General features: G+C 34.9%; 1 protein-coding gene across 3 annotated transcripts in view; it reads right to left on the bottom strand.

The window, feature by feature from the left end:
• The window catches only part of RALGAPA2 (Ral GTPase activating protein catalytic alpha subunit 2), a 407209-nt gene that overhangs the window by 298108 nt on the left and 88180 nt on the right, over nucleotides 1–20921 (bottom strand). For all 3 annotated transcript variants that reach the window (XR_003567134.1, XM_027840277.1, XM_027840278.1), the window contains exons 11-14: nucleotides 17854–18027; nucleotides 16758–16895; nucleotides 8506–8654; nucleotides 4149–4260 (exon numbers count right to left, since the gene is read on the bottom strand). Coding sequence is in view for 2 of the 3 variants with exons in the window: in XM_027840277.1 (XP_027696078.1) it covers nucleotides 4149–4260; nucleotides 8506–8654; nucleotides 16758–16895; nucleotides 17854–18027 (573 nt within the window). In the remaining variant the exon portion in view is untranslated. The remainder of the gene's footprint in view (nucleotides 1–4148; nucleotides 4261–8505; nucleotides 8655–16757; nucleotides 16896–17853; nucleotides 18028–20921) is intronic.

Below are 20921 nucleotides of genomic sequence, written 5' to 3'. Positions count from 1 at the left end.
AATGAATGAATGAATGAATGAATGAATGAATGAATGAATGAATGAATGAAATAAAATAAATATTAACCTATTGGCAATGAGTTCTCAATTTAGACATGCTTATAAATTGTGGAATGACAAATCCACAAAGAAGAAAGACAGTTAATCTAGTCCAATCTATATATTTAGGGATGAGGAAACTAAAGGCCAGAAAGGTTAGGTGACTTGTCTCACTCAAGTTTACACAACTTCCGTGTGTGTGTGTGTGTGTGTGTGTGTGTGTGTGTGTTGGGGCTGGGGAAGAGGGGGCAACAGGGAAGAGGGGTAGGGATGTGGGCCTTGAACCCTGTTTCTCTGACTCTGAGCCAAATCCCCTTTGAACTATATTATGCTTTAGCCACCTAATTACCAAAAACCAGAAATTAAAATCACTGATACAAATCTCTTCCTTAACTCTATGTATTCAAGGAAAAGACTCCATGCTAATAATAATAATTAAATTGACTTTTCCAATATATTACGTATGGTAATAACAAGTAAATATACTTGTTCAGTGATTTCTCCATCAGGTCATCTTAGAGAGTTTCCCAAGGCTCACAGACATTAAATGGCTTGCTCCTGGTCATACAGCTAATAAATACAGAGGTAATATTTGACTTTGAGTTCAACACTCTATGAAATAAGTATAACATTGCCTCTCATCAAGAAACAACATGGATCACCTCTCTTCCTTCTTGACTAAAGTAGGGATCTGTAGGTATGGAAATCTGCACATAATGTAGGACTTAATTGATACGTTGATTAGTTTTGATGAACTACAATGTTTTTATTCTTCATTATAAGGGATAGCTTTCTTGGAAGGGAAATGGAGAGGATATATGGGGAAATAAAGGTGAAGTAAAAATAAAAGATATCAAATTTTAAAAGCATATGTCAACAAAGATATTTGCTGATTGATATAAAGTCTCTTTAATCTACAAAACAAAAGAATAAAAATGTCTGTAAGGCAGAAATTATTAATTTTTTTGTGTCATGGACTACCTTGAGAGTCAAGTAAAATCTATGATCCCCTTCTCAGAACAATGTTTTTAAATGCATAGAACAAAAAGCATGGGATTACAAAGAAACTAATTAAACTGAACGATAATTGTCAAAAGTTTTTTTAAATTTGCAGATCCCAGATTAAAAACTCTTGTTTTGGAGAGAACCCAAAGCTAAAAGACAGCATTTAGAGTATACCCAAAGTCATAGGGAAACAAAGTTGTAAAAGGATATTCCCAAATTACTGAAAATGTGCTAAGTGGAACTGGTCTGGATTACTGAATTGGATTGGGTAGAAGTGGGAAATAAGAATAGCTTTAAGTACTACGCAAAGTAAAAGTGGAAGAAATTGGGAATGAGAGTTTTTTTTACTTTATTACAATACCTCTGAGAAAACTAACTTTCACTATGATAGAGTAGAAAGAGCACAGGACTATGCTAGATTCAAGGACACCTGAGTTCAGATTCCAACTCTAATACTTACCTGCTGCATATCCCTTAACCAACTCACTCAATTTCTCTAAACCCAAGTTCTTTTTCTGTAAAATAGAGATGATAACATTTGCACGACTTAGCTCACCTTCAAGAGACTTCTAATGAGGAAGAGATATTGAGACTTGAGGACCTTACAATGGGTATTAACTGCAGGGATTTTGTGCTTAGAGAGACCACTAATCCCTCCTCAGGAGAAAGGGAATCAGCACTCCATGGGGAAAACTGGTACTCAGAAAAGTGGGAAGGTAAGGACCCAGGAAAAGATCATATGGCATAATGGGGAAAATGATCGTAGTAAGGGCAAAGGGTAATAAGGAACTTCACAATCAGGACAAAGTAAAATTCCTACCAATGGAAATTCTTCCATCTTCTTTATCATCTGGGGAAACTGATATTTCTAAGAGTGAGATGCAATAGGAAAAAAAAAAAAGGAAAAGGGGTAAGAACTACAAGGCAATACAAAGAAACCATTTAGAAGAAGGAACCCAAAATATGTTCCTTAGAAAATTTAATTCCATGAGGAATACAAAGACTAAAAAAGGAATAAATAAATATAAAGGCCATGAATCAAAGAATAGAAGTCTAAAAATAGACAAAAAAGAAGATAAATAACGAAGAGCACAAGGGAAAGAAATCTTTTTAGAAAAAAGAGCAGAAAATAAAAAACCTAACAAAACAAGTTGAAGGAGAAAGGCAGGAAGAGAAATTTTACTTTACTCCAGGAAGAAAAAAAAAGAGGAGAAGTAGTAGATAACTAGATGAAAGGAAGAAAAAGGAATTAATAAATTAAGCAAAACTACAGAACTAGGGAAAAGGGTGACAAAGGGGTGGGGGGTTGGCCTGAAGATGGAGGGAATAGGATTGCTTTAAAGAAGATTAAGCTAAAATAGCCAAAGAGATATAGTACCTTATCTCTTTTATAGAAAGGGAAAAATACTAATTCTGAAAAAGAGCTAGTAGTAGGGACAAATGGAGCATTGTAACAACCTAAATCTCGTGACTTTAAATGTAAATGGATTAAACAATCCAATTTTTTAAAAAAGTGACAGACTGAGTAAGAAAGCAAATTCTATAAAATCTGTTGCTTATGACAAACACACCTAAAAAAAAAGACATACACAGAACAAAAATAAAGATCTGGAGCAAAATTTACATTAAACGATTCCAAAAAAGCAGGAACTGAAACAAATATTCACAACATAAAAAGAGAAAAATCGGGGCAGCTACATAGAGCAGTGGATAGAGCACTGACCCTGGAGTTAGGAAGACCTGAGTTTTAATCCAGCCTCAGACACTTGACACTAGCTGTGTGACTGTGGGCAAGTCATTTAACTCCAATTGCCTTACCCCCCCCCCAAAAAAGAGAGAGAGAAACCAGAAAACTACATTAAATTTATATGCTCCAAATATCAAAGTGCCTATAATAAGTAAAATAAGTAAAAAAAAAAAAATCAACAGAATTACAAGACATGAACAGTAATACAATAGAGACAGGAGCTTTTAATGTCCCCTCTCTCAGTTTTGGACAAATCCAATGGAAAGATAAATTGAAGGGGAAATTACTAGATTCGAGCTTAAAGACTTATGGTGTCTTCTACACAGGACCACTAATTAATACATATATTTCTTAGCACCACATGGAACATTTAGAAAAAATGGCCATATATTAAGTCACAGAGATACTGCAAATAAATGCGAAAAGGCAGTAGTAGTAAATACATACTTTTACAGACAATAATGTAACAAAAATAGTAACCAGTTCAGAAAACAATGGACATACACAGACCCAAATGGAGACTTAACAATGAAATCCTAAATATTGAATTGCTCAAAGAACAAATTATAGATACAATTAATAATTATGTGAAAGAAAATGATAATGATCAAACAACATAGCAAAATTTATGGGATGCTGCTAAAGCAGTCCTAAGCAGTCCTTAGGTCCTAAAGCAGACCTAAGAGGTCTGGAAACTATATCTTTATCACATCAAATGCTCTTTCTCATCTCCCCATTTATCCAAACCTACATAGCAGAAGTATCTCAGGTATTAAGAGATGATAGGAGAGATTTCTCCAAAATATATCATCTGTTTCCAAAGGCTGGTGGCTAGAAAAGCAGAAAAGCCTTAAAGAACCCCAACACAATAAAATCATGGAAAATGGAAATAAGTCTTTAACTTCAAAACAAAAAAATGGAGGTGAGGGAGTATAGTTAGGGGAGGAAAGACTACACCTATGATTTCATTAGTGTAAGGAACACCTGATGGTGAAATTCCCTTTACCAATGTAGAACTTAGAGAATTAGCTAAGGTGTTGAGATGTATAAGACTTGCCCCAACTACAAAGTTTGTTCATATCTGAGGTAAGATAACATTTGAACCCAGGTCTTCCTAACTCCAAGGCTAGCCCTCCATCTACCTCATCATTCTGCCTCTCCAAATGAAAATAAAAATAAAAAATCCCATAAATTACATAAAGTTAATTAGGTAAACCATAAATTTAATACATTTTTACCACTTTTTAAAAATGTATTAAAGGTCAAAACTAACATATTATATATGAAACCTGGCTAGCTCTACAGATTTGTGGGTTTTTGTTCTTTTGGTTTGTTTTGTTTCTTTTTAAAGACTTACCCTAAACAGTAACCCTGCCAAGCTCTGGGCAAACAAGTCCTTTATTTGGTTATCCTTTGGCTTCTGCATGACAGCTTCTGTTATCCTGAGTAGTATTTGCAACATCTGCTCCCTGGACCCCCAAAATAAAAGTTGCATGTAAATTCCATACATTATTCATCACAATGGTAAACATTTCAATTACATTAAACTCTCAAATTAGAAACTGCTGTGAGTCAATTACTCAATAAGCACATATCAAGCACTTACTACATGCAAGGTACTGTGCCAAGTATTGAGGATACAAAGAAAGGCAAAAAAAAAAAAATGGTTCCTGCTCTCAAGGAGCTTACATTCTAATAAGGGAGACAACATACAAACAACTACATACATACAAGATTTATACAGAGGAGATGGAAGGTAATCTCAGAGGGAAGGCACTAGTGGGAAAGGAGGGAGGTAAGAAGAAAAACCAGGAAAGTCCTCTTGCAGAAGGCAGGATAGAAACCTACTTGGAAGGAAGTCAGGCAGAAGTGAGGAGGGAAAGCATTCCAGGTATAAAATGAGAAGGGACAGAGTCAAATGAGAAGGGAGAAGGGAGCCAATGAGAAGGGATAGAGTCAAAAGCTAGAGTGTTGTGTATAGGGAATAGCACTCTATGTTGCTGGACTGAAGAGTATAAGGGAAGTTGAGTTGTAAGAGGGCAGGAACAACAGGCAGGAGCAAGGTCATAAAGGGTTCTGAATGCTAAATAAAGAACTTTAAATTTATTTTGATCTTAAAGGTAATAGGGAGCCACTGGAGTTTAGGGTCATGGTCAGATTGGCAGTTACGGAAGATCATTTGGTAGCTGAGTGGAGGAGAGATTTGAATAAGGAGAGACAATGTAGAAAGAGCAACCAGAAGGCTATTAAAATAGTCCAGGGGTGAGGTAACAAGAGGCTGCACCAGGGTCGTGGCTGCATGAGTTGGAAAAAATGGGACATAAACAAGAGCTGTTGTGAAGGGAAAACTGGTAAAATTTGGCATCAGACTGGATATTTGGAGTGAGTGCAAGAAAAGAGTCAAGGAAGACATGGACCAGAAACCATGTATCAATCAAAGAATCTTAATTGTCTTATCAAGAAAATAACAATTTTACCAAAATATATAATCTTGGAATAAAAAATAAACATTTAAAAATAATTCTCCTAATTCTGCACTATCATCACCATACACAAAATAATTTTGGACACAGTGAGTCCTGCAGGAATATGACTATGAGACTGTATTTGATTAAATGAAGTCATTCATAATTTCTATTTTGGGAAAGCAAATGTAACACCTTGATTTTATAGCACTTTTTTAAATACCTCAAAACATTTTCATTTCTATTATCAAATGTAGTATGGCTTTACATGGTGAGGAAAATGTCAGTCAGTTCTTTAGTGTATGGATGTTAAGGTTACTATCAAATCTCAAATACCGATTCCTACAACTGGATTAGTCTCAGAGGTTATCTAATGTATTTGCCAACTACCCATATTCAAGACACTATGTGATCTAGACCAGGGATGCTTAAACTTTTTCCACTCATGACCCCTTCAGTGCTTCTTAAACTGTGGGTCATAACCCAGTTTAAGAAACGCTGATCTAGACCACTCTCAAATCAGATAAAACTGATAACTATTCCAATAATAATTTAACACACTTGTAAAAAACGGCCTTTTAAATGAAGATTCACACTTTCACACAAAATTGCTTTTAAAAACATAAATCTCTATATAAATTTAAAGTAGTAGTCATATTTAACAATCTTTTTCATCTGGGAATTTTTTAGAAGCAAGCTAAATCATTCATTTTTGCCATTTTTAAAATTCTCATCTTACTGGAGACAAACAGGTAATTATGGTTCTTCAAGGGAAATCCACTACTAAATTTCTTTATTTTTTTCTTCAATGTGTGTCAAAAACTCAATTTTCTTTAACCTTTCCTTAGAGGTCTTATTTTGTAATCATGTTTGTAGCTCTCTTCCTCTTCAAGTCTCCTCTTAACTGTAAAGCTTAGTTGAGTAATTACAAAATTACAGATTCAGAATAATGGAATCCAAGAGTCAGAAGAATCTCAAATGACATCTAATCTAATCCATACCTGAGCAAGATTCCTCTCCACAACATACCTAAAATATGGTCATAGAGCCCAAGGTAGCCCATTACTCTTTGGACTACTCCAACTGTTAGGAATTTTTTTTTTCCCCTTAGCCTAAATTTACCTCTTTACTACTTCCACCTATTACTTCTAGTTCTGCTTTCTACAGTCAAGGAAAATAAATCTAATCCTCATCCACATGTCAGCTCTTCAAATATCTGACTATTTGATTTCATCCTTACCCTCTCTTCTCCAGGCTAACCACCCCCAATCTCTTGAAACTATTTCATTTGGCAGGAATTAAATCTTCAACATCCTGGTCATGCTTCCTGAATGATCTCTGGCTTATCAATGTTTTTGTTTCCTAAAATGCAGTGCCATAACTAAACACAATACTCCAGATGAGTTTTGACTATGGTGGAGTACAGCAGCAGGACAACCACCTTCTGGTTTCTGAGAACTATGGTTCTCTTATGAAAACCTAAGTTTGCCTTTCTTGGCTGCCATAACACAATATTAGCGTTATATTTTCAGGTTGCAGGTTACTAAAACCCCAGATCCTATTCAGACAAATTGCTGCCATGCCATGTGTTTCTACATAATGCTTGAGAAGCTGACTTTTTAAACACAAAGGTAAGAAAATTTATTTACATCTACTTAATTTCATCTAAGTCAATGTGGCTCAACATTCGAACCTTTCAATATTTTTGAATACCGTTATCTAGTGTTAGCTATGTCTCAAAGCATTGTAACATATGTTTATTAAATAAGTTTGCCATCTATATCTTTATTTAAGTCACTGATAAAACTATTAAAAAGCACAGGAACAAAGATAGATCCCTGGAGTTTACCAATAGAGATCTCCTTCTAAGCTGACTTCAATTCATTAATGATTACTTTTTAGGTCCAACCACTCAATCAGTTCCAGAAATTTACTCAACAGTATTACCATATTTACTCTATCTCACCATCTTTCTCAGAAGAACAGCATAAGAAACTTTGCCAAATTATTAGTCAAAATTTAAGTAATCTAAAAGATTCTCCTGAATAATCAGACTTTTAGTAACCCTATCATAACTGCTATAAAAAAGGGGTTGGATGGGAAACATGTTCTGTTGGTAAAAACAGATTTAATGATTGATTATATATATGAGGTGAGTGCAAGAAAGGAATTAAGGTTAATCCTGAGGCTGGCAAATCAGGAGACTAAAAGAATAGTGGTACCTTTGACAAAAACAGGAAAATGTAAGACAAGTGAGTTGGGAGGAAGATAATGAGTTCCCTTTTGGACACGATGAGTTTAAGATATCTTGGACATCCATTCTGAAACACCTAATGGCTAGTAGATCTATTGTCATAAGCCCAGGTTCCTCCAAACTCCCCATCAGCAGGGTGTACGTGGTCACTCACTCCACTTTGATGAATAGAGAATTATCAACTACAATCACTTTGATACAATGGCAGAGCATTAACCCTTACCATTTGACGTGATGCTGTATCTCAAGGGCCCCTGGGTCTTGCCATTTACCCTGCTATTGCACTAGAACCACTAGGCCTTTCCAAAAGCCCTAGAGCTGAATCCTATTGTCTTTCCAATTAAAATGTGAGAGCCCCTTGAAAGCCCAGACTGTGATTATAAATATCACTACTTCAAAGAAAGTAAAAAATAGAAAAAGAGTCAGTTGAGTCAATATAATAACATCACTTTGATTTTAACAAAATGTATTAAATTATTCTGTTTTTTTAATCTGAAAATGTTTTTTCCAGAATGGATTTAAAACTCCTTATTAAGTCTCCTTGCTAACATTTAAAAAAATTATCAACAAACAGGTAAGTAGAAAAAATATAATATTCCATAATATCTTAAACAGCTATTGAACTGATTTCAGTTTATACATTATATTAAAGTATATAACAAACTATTGGGTTAACTGCTCACAAAACCACTTAACCTGTTTTAATGTGGAAATATATATATATGTGTGTAATGTGTGTACATGTACACCACAATAAAGTGATCTAGTCACTCTCAATTCAAAAATATTTCTAATATCAATATTCAAAAACAATGAACTACCAAGGCACAGTCTTGTGTTTAAATTCTTCATAATTCACTGAAATCCCTTATTCAATACCAACTGTGAACTCACTGAAGATTTTATAACAAGCAGTAAAGCAGTACTTTAATATTTTAATTACACTATTAAAACTTAAAACATACCACATCAATTTCTTTGAAAAGTAAACTTACCATGTCTTTTTGTTCATTGCAAGTTCCATTATCATGTGCCTAAAAATACTCAAAACAGCTTTACAGGCATCAACTTGCTCTTTCAAAAGCATGGGAACTTCAGCACATGGCTCCAATAAAAAGACATTAGCAGAATTTGTCAAAAATACCTGTAAAGCAATACATTTCTTTTAATTTTATTTTTATTCTGAAATTAAGCACCAGAAAAGATAATTTCTATATATAATGCAGAATACAAAAAAGAACTATATATGAAATCCATTTCATATATCTTGTTTTTTTTTTTAAGTACAATAATTGAACATGTTACTTTCAAAACTGCCCTGTTTGTCCATTATTTCTTCTGAATTCCTTCTGTATGTTAAAAAAAATTGTTTCAACTACTAATTTTTTTTTGGCATCACAATTTCTCCCTCTCCTTCCAAGCTTCCTCAAATTAAAAGTTGGGGGGAAAAATCACCCTTATTTCAAGTGAATAGCCAAGCAAAACAAATCCACAGTGACCATGTGCAAAAGTGTATTGTCTTTTTTTTGTACCTGATTCCACCACTTCTGTCAGGAGATAGGTAACAACACAAAAACAACATTGTTAAGAACAATGAACAGCATTTGAAATAGAAAGAAATTTAATTTCTTAAATAAGGGAAACTTATTTTAAGGACAAATATATCTATTTCAGTCCATCAATCCATGCTATTAGAATAATGTTAGTTTTTACAGCAGCAGGAGAAATAAAGAGTATAAAATATATCCCTGAAGGTTTAGTTTATTTAACTTTTAAAATCACATGGATATTAATAATGCCATAAATTAATTCCTCTAAAATAAAATTAAACTGTGGCACACTCACAATCCAAATAAAAAGCATCATGGAATGGCTTTTAAAATATTTATTTGATTCCCTCTCAAACCCTCTAAGGTGAAGGGGGAAAAAAACTGCAGCTAGGCTCTGAAGGATGGAGGAGAGAGGACTATAGGACAAAAGATCAGTAAACAACTAGTAAATGCATATTTTAGTCTTAAAAAGATTTTAAGAGTACAAATTTGTCACTAGGAATAAATGAGCTACCTGGGTTAACTAAGTAAATGTATCACTTTAAAAATTGGTGCTGTTGGTATTTCAGCATTAATGATGGCTTTGTGCTAATCTAGCCACATTCTTTTGCCCAGACCCCTTTTTGATGAAAGGAAACTTATTTTAGGGATGAAAAAAAAGTGCAACACAGTTAAACATTTAAGAATACATATTCTATCACCATTTGAGCTAATTGGCTCATATGGAGATTGAGTCTATAACCAATCTTGGCCTCTTATCAACTGTGCTGACTAGAGAAAAAAGATTGATTATATTTAAATTCAAAATGACCACATAAAAATTGGGTTTAATTTATAATTTTGAATTTTCCCAAAAAAAATTACTTGAACTAAAATGGTTTGATAATTTCCTAGAAAGAAACCTCCATTAAAACTAAATCTCCCATATGCTTTCCCAAAATAGAAATTATGAATGGCCTCATGTTAATCAAATATAATAATTTATTGTTGAAAAAAATCAGAATATCTTTTTAGCCAACCTACAATACATTTAGGAATTTAGTAAATTTTAAGACTGAAATAAAGATTGTATTAAGTGACTGCCTAAAATGAATAGATTAATGTACTTAGCATCCTTGATCTGAACCTACAACTTTTGAGCACATCAAGGAAAAGTGTTCCTAAAGCTTCACAAGTCAACATAGAGGGAGAAACAGATATTCACACTAATCTTCTCATGGTCTTTCACTTTATAAAACATATCAGAATGACAATTGACATACTGAAGACGGGAACCATGGCCCACTTTCCTTGCCTAGAGCCCAGTACAATACATTGCACACATAATAGACATTTAATGTTTGTTAAATGAGATACATCAATGCTGAGTTTTGACCACTTTTTCCTAATGGAAGGCAGGTTCAATGGAAGGCCAAGTTCAGCAGGTACAGTGAATTGCAAAATCTGAATGCATTAGAACAAATCAGGGGTAAAAATCCAAAGAACAGTTAATGCTACCCAATTCTTCAGAGTTAGAAAAATTAGGGAACTTGTTCTCAATTCATCAAACTTAGATGATGTGTGGTATAATTTAACTTACTGAAAAAAAGGAAAGGAATATATCTATTCTAAAAGCAATGTCTATTCTACCAGCTGCTGACAAAGGCATTCCATTCTATCTGAAATACTAAGCATGACTAAGAAGGGGTATTTTTCTAGCAATTGCTTAGGTAATATTCAATCACTAAATTATTTTTTCATAAAATTATTAAGTAAAAAGTACCCAGATTTGTAAAAGGTTTATATTCTAATTATTCTGACAATTTCCCATATAAAATGAACAAAGATTTTAATTGGTTTGTTCTATTAATTGGTTTTACTACTTCAGACCTGAAAGATTCAGTCTACTGCTGAACATGGAGTCCAGAAGACCAGAATTTAAATCCTGTCTCAGATACTTTCTAGCAGTGTGATCCTGGACAATTTACCTCAGTCTCCTCCTCTGTAAAATGGGGATAATAAAAACATCTACTTCATAGAGTTATTCCAAGGATCAAATGAGAAAATATAAGTACAACACTTTGCAAACTTTAAAGAGCTACATAAATAGTAATTATTATTATTGTTATTATTTCTAATAATAATAATAAATAGTGCCTGTCATTGAGGAGCTTACATTCTCCTGGGGGATATACCACATAAACAAGCTAACAAGTACACAACATATAAAAAGCAAAAAGGTAGTGAACACTAACTAGTAACTAGGGAGACCAGGAGAGATGTCATGAAGGAAGTCACACTGAGGATGTACTTTGAAGTAAACAAGGAATTCTATGAAACCAAAGTGAGAAGGGAGTGCATTCCATACCTGGGGAACCCTCTGACTGACTAGATGGAGAACACCTGAGTGAAGACCAATGGAGAGAAAAAAAGAAGTTAGGCTGCTTTTGGAATAGACTACAGATAATCTTAACAAAAAAGAGGAAGCAGAAGAAACATTTGGGATAAGACACAAGCTATGTACATAGCAAGAGTCTCCTCTCAGCTGTTCGATCTCTCTGCTCAAAACAAAGTAGCTACTAATTTCCTGACTTGCTTTAAGGCTCATGCATCAAAAGGAAAAAACAAAAAACAAGAGAACAATTCTATTCTAGGTATGATTCTTGATTCAAGGAGAAATTGGTTGCTATGGTAGAAATGATTATGGAAACTTTGAAGGGAAGTGACCACTCCATTTTTTAATTTGTAACAGAATAGCCAGAATAAACTGCCATGCATTCAAGATTTAAGGATAACATTCCACAGGGTTGAGAAATCTAAGGTGGTTGTCATCAACTAAAATTCTATAGAAGTCATCGAGGAGAGAGGGATTCTTGAGAATGAAGTTCAGGGCGGAGTGGAAACAAGAAATTGTCTAGAGAGACTAATGTGGATGCCTAGGGAACTCAGATTTTTTTTTTTAAAGAACATGTACAAAAGAAGGAATTAAGGCAAAAATAGCAGATGGTGAATGTGAAAGTATGGCATGATCCTATAAAAATAGCATCAGAAGTGGTAAAGCTTATGATGATCATAGATCCAAAAGGTATCAATGCCAACCCTATTTCACAGATAAGGAAACTGAGAGTCAGAGAGATTTATGTGACTTACCCAGGGTAAAATAGCGAAAAAAAAAATATGGTTTAGGCTGGACAGTATACTCAAGGATAATAAGGTTTCACTGTTATTTTTAGCTATTTGGGAAAAAAATAGGATAGTCAAATAAATGATAGGACTGTTACTTTGAAAGATGATAACAGATGAAAAAGAGAAAGCAAAGATGCTCTTCAACTATTATTTTCCTTGCATTTCTTTCTACCAAGAATGCTTGTTGGGAGAAATTATAAAGTTACTGTAGACATTACAAAATATTTTGGAGTCTACCTGCCGAAACAAACCCAGGAACTATACAACACAATTACAAAACACTTTTCACGCAAATAAAATCAGATCTAAATAATTTGAAAAACACCAGTTGCTCATGGGCAGGCCGAGCGAACGTAATAAAAATGACAATTCTATCTAAGTTAATTTAGTTATTCAGTGCCATAACAATCAAACTACCAAAAAATTATTTTACAGAGCTAGAAAAAATAATAACAAGATTCATTTGGAAGAACAAAAGGTCCAGAATATCAAGGGAACTAATGAAAAGAAATGCTAAGGAAGATGGTCTAGCTGTTTCAGATCTTAAATTGTATTGCAAAGCTGCAATCATCAAAACTACTTGGTACTGGCTAAGAAATAGAGTGGTGGATCAGTGGAATAGGTTAGGTATGCAAGACACAGTAGAATACTAATCTACTGTTTGATAAACTCAAAGACTCTAGCTTCTGGGATAAGAACTCACTATATGACAAAAATTGCTCGGGAAACTGGAAAAGAGTATGGCAGAAACTAAGCATAGACCAAATTCTTACACCATATACCAAAATAAAGCCAAAATGGGTATACAATTTAGATATAAAGGCTGATACTATAAGCAAACTAGTTAACCTGTCAGATTTATGGAGAACAGAAGGATTTATGACCAAACAAGATAGAGAACATTATGAAATGCAAAATGGATAATTGTGACTACATTAAATTGCAAAGTTTTTACACAAAACCAATGCAACCAAGATTAGGAGGGAAGCAGAAAACTGGGAAAGAATTTTTACAATCAGTCTCTCTGATAAGGGCCTCATTTCTAAAATATATAGAGAATTAAGTCAAATTTATAAGAACACAAGTCATTCCCCAATTGATAAATGGTCAAAGGATATGAACAGGCAGTTTTCAGATGAAGAAATTAAAGCCACCTATACTCAAATGAAAAAATGCTCTAAATCACTATTGATTAGAGAAATGCAAATCAAAACAACTCTAAGGTACCACATCACACCTATCAGATTGGCTAACATGATAAAACAGGAAAATGACAAATGTTGGAGAAGATGTGGGAAAACTGGAACACTCATGCATTATTGGCAGAGTTGTGAAATGATGCAACCATTTTGGAGAGCCGTTTGGAACTATGCCCAAAGGGCTATAAAAATGTGCATACCCTTTGACCTAGTAATAGCACTTCTAGGGCTGTATCCCAAAGAGATCATACAAATGGAAAAAGGACCCACATGTACAAAAATGTTTATAGTAGCTCTTTCTGTGGTGGCAAAGAATTGGAAATTGAGGGGATGCCCATCAATTGGGGAATGGCTAAACAAGTTGTGGTATATGAATGTAAAGGAATACTATTGTGCTATAAGAAATGATGAACAAGTTGACTTCAGAAAAACCTGGAAAGACTTGTATGGACTGATGCTGAGTAAAGTGAGCAGAACTAGGAGAACATCGTATACAATAACAGCCACATTGTGCGATGACTAACTTTGATAGAGTTAGCTCTTCTCCACAATGCAAGGATACAAGACATCTCTAAAAGTTTCATGATGGAAAAGGCTATCCATATCCAAAGAAATAACTATGGAGTTTGAATGCAGATCAAAGCATACTATTTGCTCTTTTTTTCCTTCTGTTTTGTTTTATTTCTTCTTTCCTGTGGTTCCTCCTATTGGTTCTAATTCTTCTTCACAACATGACTAATATATGTTTAGTAGGAATGTATATGTAGAGCCTATATCAAATTGTATGTTGTCTTGGGCAGAGAGGTGGGGAGGGAGGGGGAGAAAATTTAAAACTCAAAAGCTTATGGAAGTGACTGTTGAAAACTAAAAATAAATTAATTAAAAAAATTTAAAAAAAAAGAAAAAGAATGCTCTTTGGTATGCAAAGTGCAGAACAAAAATGACTAAGAGGAAATTAGTCTACAAGTAAGAGAATAGGAAGAGGGCACCTACCTAACCTTCAAGAATTGAAGTCAAAAGGCTAATATGTTACCTTTTCTAGTTCTGAAAGAATGAGTGATATTATGTTTACTACACACAAAGATGTGTGCTAAGCACCGAGAATACAAATAAAAAAGAGATATGTGCTTGAGAAATGGCTAATAGGCTGCTGTAACTGCAATGAGGAGTGTAATGGGGAGTGCTTAAAGGGAAGTATTATGAAGGAGAAGGCAGGCAAGAGCAAGATAGTAGGGTGCTTTAAATGCCAGGCTGGGGATTTTATTCTAGAATACAAAATTGCTTATTAATCTGAGAATATAATCTTACAATGAATCCTAAGAAAAATGCTTTTGAGCAGAAAAACATTACCTATAGATTCAACTAATCATCATAAATTCCACCCCTAGACTTTATATATGCTGTCTCACTGGGATATACAGAATTTAATATATCTACAAAAATATTCTTATTTGGTTAGGATCAAGATACTATTCAATTACTAGGTATCAGTTCTTTTTTTAAAGATATTTAATAACTATTTAGACAATTTTTACATCTTCAAGAGAGCTACTACTTGGTATATAAATATAGCCTAAACAACTTTTAAGATAGAAATAATTAACTTATAAGACAAGCATAATGGGACACTCAAAAGAAGACTGAATTTGGAATAAGAAGAATTGGGTTCTAACCTTAAATCTGCTCCCTAAAATCTATGTGATTTTGGGCAAGTCACTTCAGTCAATTAGTAAACATTTTTTTTTGACTAGGCAAGTGACTTGTCCAGGGTCACACAGCTGTTGAGTGTTGTGTATCTGAGACTAGATGGCTGGTGCTCTATCCACTGTGCCACCTAACTGCCCCAGTAAACATTTATTAAGCATCTACTAAGTGCTAGCTGCTGTATTAGACGATGAGGCTACAAAGAAAGACAAAAAACAGCCCCTTCTCTCAAGAAGCTCACAGTCTAATGGAGGACACAACAGTAAACAACCATGAACAAACAATCTATATAAAGGATAAACTGCAGAAGATCAACAGCGTGAAGGCACTGAATTAAGGAGGATCAGGAAAAGCTTCCTGTAGTAATGGGTGAGATTTTAGCTAGTACTTGAAAGAAGCCAGAGAAGCCAATAGGCAGAGATGAGGAGGGGAAAAAATCCAGGAATGAGGAACAGCCAGTGAAAATGCCCAGCGTCAGGATATGGAATGTACTGTGTGAGGAACAGCCAGGACTCCAATGTCACTGGATCTCAGTGTCCTCAGTCCTAAAAGGAGGGGGGTGGACTAGCTGATGCATTCCAGCTCTGAATCTTGTGATCTAAAGGTACTGTAACAGCAACTACTATATGCAGTCTGCAGTGCAAATCAGGACATAGACAGATTAAATCAAGAGCTGGCAAACTACTGCCCACAGCAGAAATCTGCCAGCTGCCTGCTTTTGTACAGCCCAGTGAGCTAAGAATCGTTTTTACACTTTTAAATAATGTTATTTAAAAGTGTAAAAACGATTCTTGGTTCATAGGCATAAACATGTGAACTCAGCCCTCAGGTGTAACTGGGTGACCCTTGGGTTAAATGATTATCATCACTGGTAACTAATATGCGCTGAGTGTAAAGTAATAAAACATTTTCTTCATAACAACCCTATGAGTCGGACAGAACTAATATTATTATCCCTACTTTACAGATGAGGAAGCTGATTCTCAAAGAGCTTAGGTGACTTGCCTAAGATTACAGTGTAGTGCAGTACTGAAGGACATGCTCCAAGAAGACGTCTCAAACAAATCAGTTACATAATAGTCCTATTACTACAAAATTTCCCCTACCAAAAAAAAAGGAATTTGCATTTTCATAAGCTTCCCCCTATAAGAGGAGCTAGGTGGTACAGTGGATAGAGTGCTGGGCTTAAAGTCAGTAAGACTCATCTTCATGAATTCAAATCTGATCTCTGACACTTACTAGCTGTATGACAATGAGCAAGTCACTTAACCCTGTTTGCCTCAGTTTCCCCATCTATAAAATGAGCTGGAGAAGGAAATGGCAAACCACTCCATTATCTTTGCCAAGAAAAACCCCAAAAAGGGGTCATGAAGTTACACAACTGAACAGCAATGATTCCTTCTGTAAAACTACACACTAGGAAAAATAAAATAGAAGCTCTGTAGTTGGTTAAAGTAAGAGTCAGAATGAGAATTTGACAGATTCTGGTTTTAGGTCATTTCAAATTTTATACACATTGAAAAATATTACCTGTTAATAACAGTAAATAATTAAAATGAAATTATACCACAAGAGTAAAATACTTAAGTAAATAATATTTCTTGGCTATTCTTCACTTTGGCCACATACCTGTAGTGTAGCTTGCACACCAGCTTTAATATTCTTATTATCATCTTCTAATACACAGCCTCTGCTAACAGCACTAGTAAAGGAGTAAGTTCGTCCCCAGCTTGAAGATCGTTTGTGACCAGAATGCTCAGTTGTGGCCTTTTAAAAACAATAACTAGTTAATATAGAAGGGAGATTTATGAATTCAATTATTTATCTCTAGCTGTAGGAAATATTATTCAAAAGTTTTAAAATGACAAACATGTACTTATTCATTTTTATTCATACCTATTTATCAGTCATGTGGTCAGTTATTCAAAAATCAAGATTGTTAATAGATATTGTGATTGGTGCAGCTACATACATCTTTAGTTCAGAAATATGTCAAAGCCTTTAATAAATTATTCACCATGAAAATATGTTCTTCTAGAAATTACCTCAAGCTATTTTTTGAAACAATTTTGTTAGAAATCTAAATAAAACCTAGCAATTTCTGTTGTTTTTCAATAATATGCTGCTTATTATAAATGTACCCTCTTCATGACTTCTGGCTGGTGTGATAAAAAAAAAATCAAAGACATGGGGCATATAATTTCAACTATATTAATTTCATGATGACAATGCTTACATGTATTTTAGAAAGATTTTTAGGATCTGGTACTAGAAATTATTATTTTGTCATTATCTTGCAAATCTTCCCCTCAGATGCTTAACAACCAAACTGATCTGGATACCTTAATGGAGACCGTTCTAGCAAAACCTTTTCTTTGAAGTCTAAACGCTATGACCCCAAATTCTTTTTACATAAATATAAAGGTCAAAAATGTAATGTTCACATGTAAAGTATAAATGTAAGAAAATACTTTATTAAACAACCAGCATCAAAGACAGTTAATCAGAAAAGATAGTTTGTCATAATTTGTTAATTAAAAAGAAGTCCTTGCCTTGGAGTTTCTTCTGTGAAAGCTCAAGGCCCTTTATGAAATAGCTCACAGTCTGACCATTCACAGGTGCCAAAAGCAATGCAGTTTAAATGAGATAAGACACTGAAAGAAACTTATCTATTTATTTTCTATCAAAAATGTACTTCTAGCTAATGTGGCAAATAAAATAGCACCTGTGTATTATCTGTCTCTGTCACTGACAATTCCAAATTTACATCATCATCTTGAGTAATATCTTTTTTATCGGGTTCCTCCATGAACAAAGGTTTGTCCTGTAGTATCCATTTTCTATATACTTTGACCACTTTTCTGGTTACGGATATGTCACAGGAAGGCAACAAAAATGCCTGAAATAATAAAAGAAAATTATATTTTAAACATATGTCCATAAACATGCACAAGTCATTGACAATCAAAACCATGTAGTTCAACACTAATTTCACATTTTCTGTGTGTGTATATGTCTGTGTGTGTGTGTGTGTGTGTGTGTGAGTGTATGTGCACTTAGGTAGATATGTTGTTCTTGTTCAGTTGTGTCCAACTCTTTGTGACCCCATTTGGAGTTTTCTTGGCAAATATACTGGAATGGTTTGCCATTTCTTTCCCCAGCTCATTTGAGAGATGAGAAAATTGAGGTAAACATGGTTAAGTGACTTGCCCAGGGTCACACAGCTAATACGTATCTGAGGCCAGATTTGAATTCAGGAAGATGAGTCTTTCTGACTCCAGGCCTGGCACTCTATCCATTGCACTACCAAATGCCCCTACACAGATACACACACACACACAAACACACACACTCACACACACACACACACACTGAGTTTTATAACCATTTATTAAGAGTTACATAATATTGAAAATACTTCATATTACATTGTATTCACCTACTTATATACATATCATATCCTGCCAGTGCAATATAAGCTGCTTGAAGGTAGAGAACCTTCCTTTTCTGTTGTTTTTGAATGTCCAGAGCTTTGCACAGTGCCTTGCATAGAGCAAGTATTTAATAAAATTTGATGAACTGAATTTTCAGTAAAATACAGTACATGAAAAACGGAGTAAAAAGAAGCCCCCTCCCTCTCTTTTAAGAAATGGCAGAAGGTAGGCAGCGATGAGCTCCTTTCAGATCTTCCATTTAAAAAGCACGTTCAGAACAATCTCATTATTTCCCAACAGGCTGCACTCTGGAGGACTTCATCAATGCTCTAGGGAATGTCATCGTCCTACAAGATTACATCAACCTGAAACTCACACCTCCTCAGAATCTCCTGCCACTGGGGCTCTTCTGTGCCTCTAACTGGAGAGGGTAGAAAGTAGACAGGAGAGCTCCTCCTCCCCGCTCCTTTTCAGCTTCTTTTTATATATTGTCTCCCTCATTAGATTGTGAGTTACCCAAGAACAGTGCCTGTCTTTTTCCTTTCTTTGTATCTGAAACTGCCACCAGTCTAGTCCAGACCCTCATCACTTCACCTTAGATTATCCCAGTACCCTGCTGGTTATCCTCTGTGCTTCAAGTCTCTTCCCATTTTAGTCCCATCAGCTGTTAATTTGATCTTTCTAAAGCAAAGATCTGATCATGTCACCCTTCTTTCCAATAATCTCCAATGGCTCCCTATTACCTCCAAAATCAAATATTAAACCCTCTGGCATTTAAAATCCTTTCTAACATCTCCTCCTCCTAGTTTTCCACTCTTCTTATACTTTATTCTCACCCACATACTCTGCTAACCAGTGACACTGGCTTCCTTGCTATTCCTTATATGAACCCAACAACTTTCAACTCCGGGCATGGCCCCCATATGTGAAATAATTTCATTCTTCATCTCTGTCTCCTGATATAGTACCTGGCTTCTTTCAAATCCCAAATAAAATCCTACCTTCTACAAAAAGCCTCTTCCAATCACCATTAGTGCTAGTGCCTTCTTTCTTTCGATTATCTCCAATTTATCCTGTATATATCTTATCTGCACATCGCTGTTTGCATCTTGTGTCCACCATTAAACTAGGAGCCCCTAGAGAGCAGAGACTGTCTTTTGCCCTTCTTTGTATCCCCAGCACTTAGCACAGTTCCTGTCATATAGGGCATGCTTAACAAATGTTTGTTTACTGAGTGAAGAGTATTATTATATGGAAGCAAGACAATTCTAAAAAGAGAGGGTTGGACTAAATGGCTTTATAGCTCTAATTTTATGATCCTATGATGTCATAATCCTGATACAGAAAATAAGTCTCCTAAAAACTGAAAATGAATATCACATAAAGGGCAATAAAAGGGCATGTGGTAGATGGAAGCAGGCTGCATTATGTAACCAATGAGGAACTTCAAAGAAGAAAAGAAGTAAAATACATCACCAGAAAAATTACAACACTGAGAGAAGATGGACCGGTCATGTGGCAAGGGGGAAGGCTGATAAGTGGATAGCAACAATGCTTTACTGGTGTCCTTACAATGTTAGCAGAAACCAAGGAAATTTTGCAGGATATCTGACTGACCCTTATGATAAAATTATGGAAGGACATGGACAAGAGTCACACAGAATGGGCAGGACAGATGGACTGCCACTGATATGGATAGAGGGGGCATCCAAATTGATGAATCACAGATCCATTTGAGTAGAGTTGAGATTCTTTCCACTTCAAAGAGTAAATATAAATTATAAGAATCTACTTCAGAGCTCTGGCTGTACCATTGAAATTTGTTCAGTTGTTTCAGTTGTGTCTGACTCTTTGTGACCCCATTTGGGGATTTCTTGACAAAGATACCGGAGTGGTTTGCCATTTCCTTCTCCAGGTCATTTGGCAGATGAGGAAACTGAGACAAACAGGGTTAAGTGACTTGCCCAGGGTCACACAGCTAATAAGTATCTGAGATCAGATTTGAACTTACAAAGATGAACTTTTCTGACTCTAAGCCCAGCACTCTATCCACTGCACCAACTGGCTGCCCATTAAAAAAATATATTGGCTATTTAAACAAGATAACTAATGAGAAAAACTATGGTAGTCATATTTATATGATACTCAAGGTTTATGGTAAGGATATATATTCTTTGCTCTGATGAAGATCTTCTGGCACTTCGGATAATTAAATACATTTGGATGGGATCTAGCAAGACTCCAGTACACAAATTCATCAATCCTTGGAAACTATACTTTGAGAGTGGTTTTTTGAAACAACTTCTTTTTAATGGATGAGAACAGTTATTCTCTTCTTATATTAGGGAATTTTTAGAAA

Source organism: Vombatus ursinus, unplaced genomic scaffold (assembly GCF_900497805.2).
Source record: "Vombatus ursinus unplaced genomic scaffold, bare-nosed wombat genome assembly UNPS02014841.1, whole genome shotgun sequence".
Classification (NCBI taxonomy): Eukaryota; Metazoa; Chordata; class Mammalia; order Diprotodontia; family Vombatidae; genus Vombatus; species Vombatus ursinus.
This window is presented reverse-complemented; position numbering and strand designations above follow the sequence as displayed.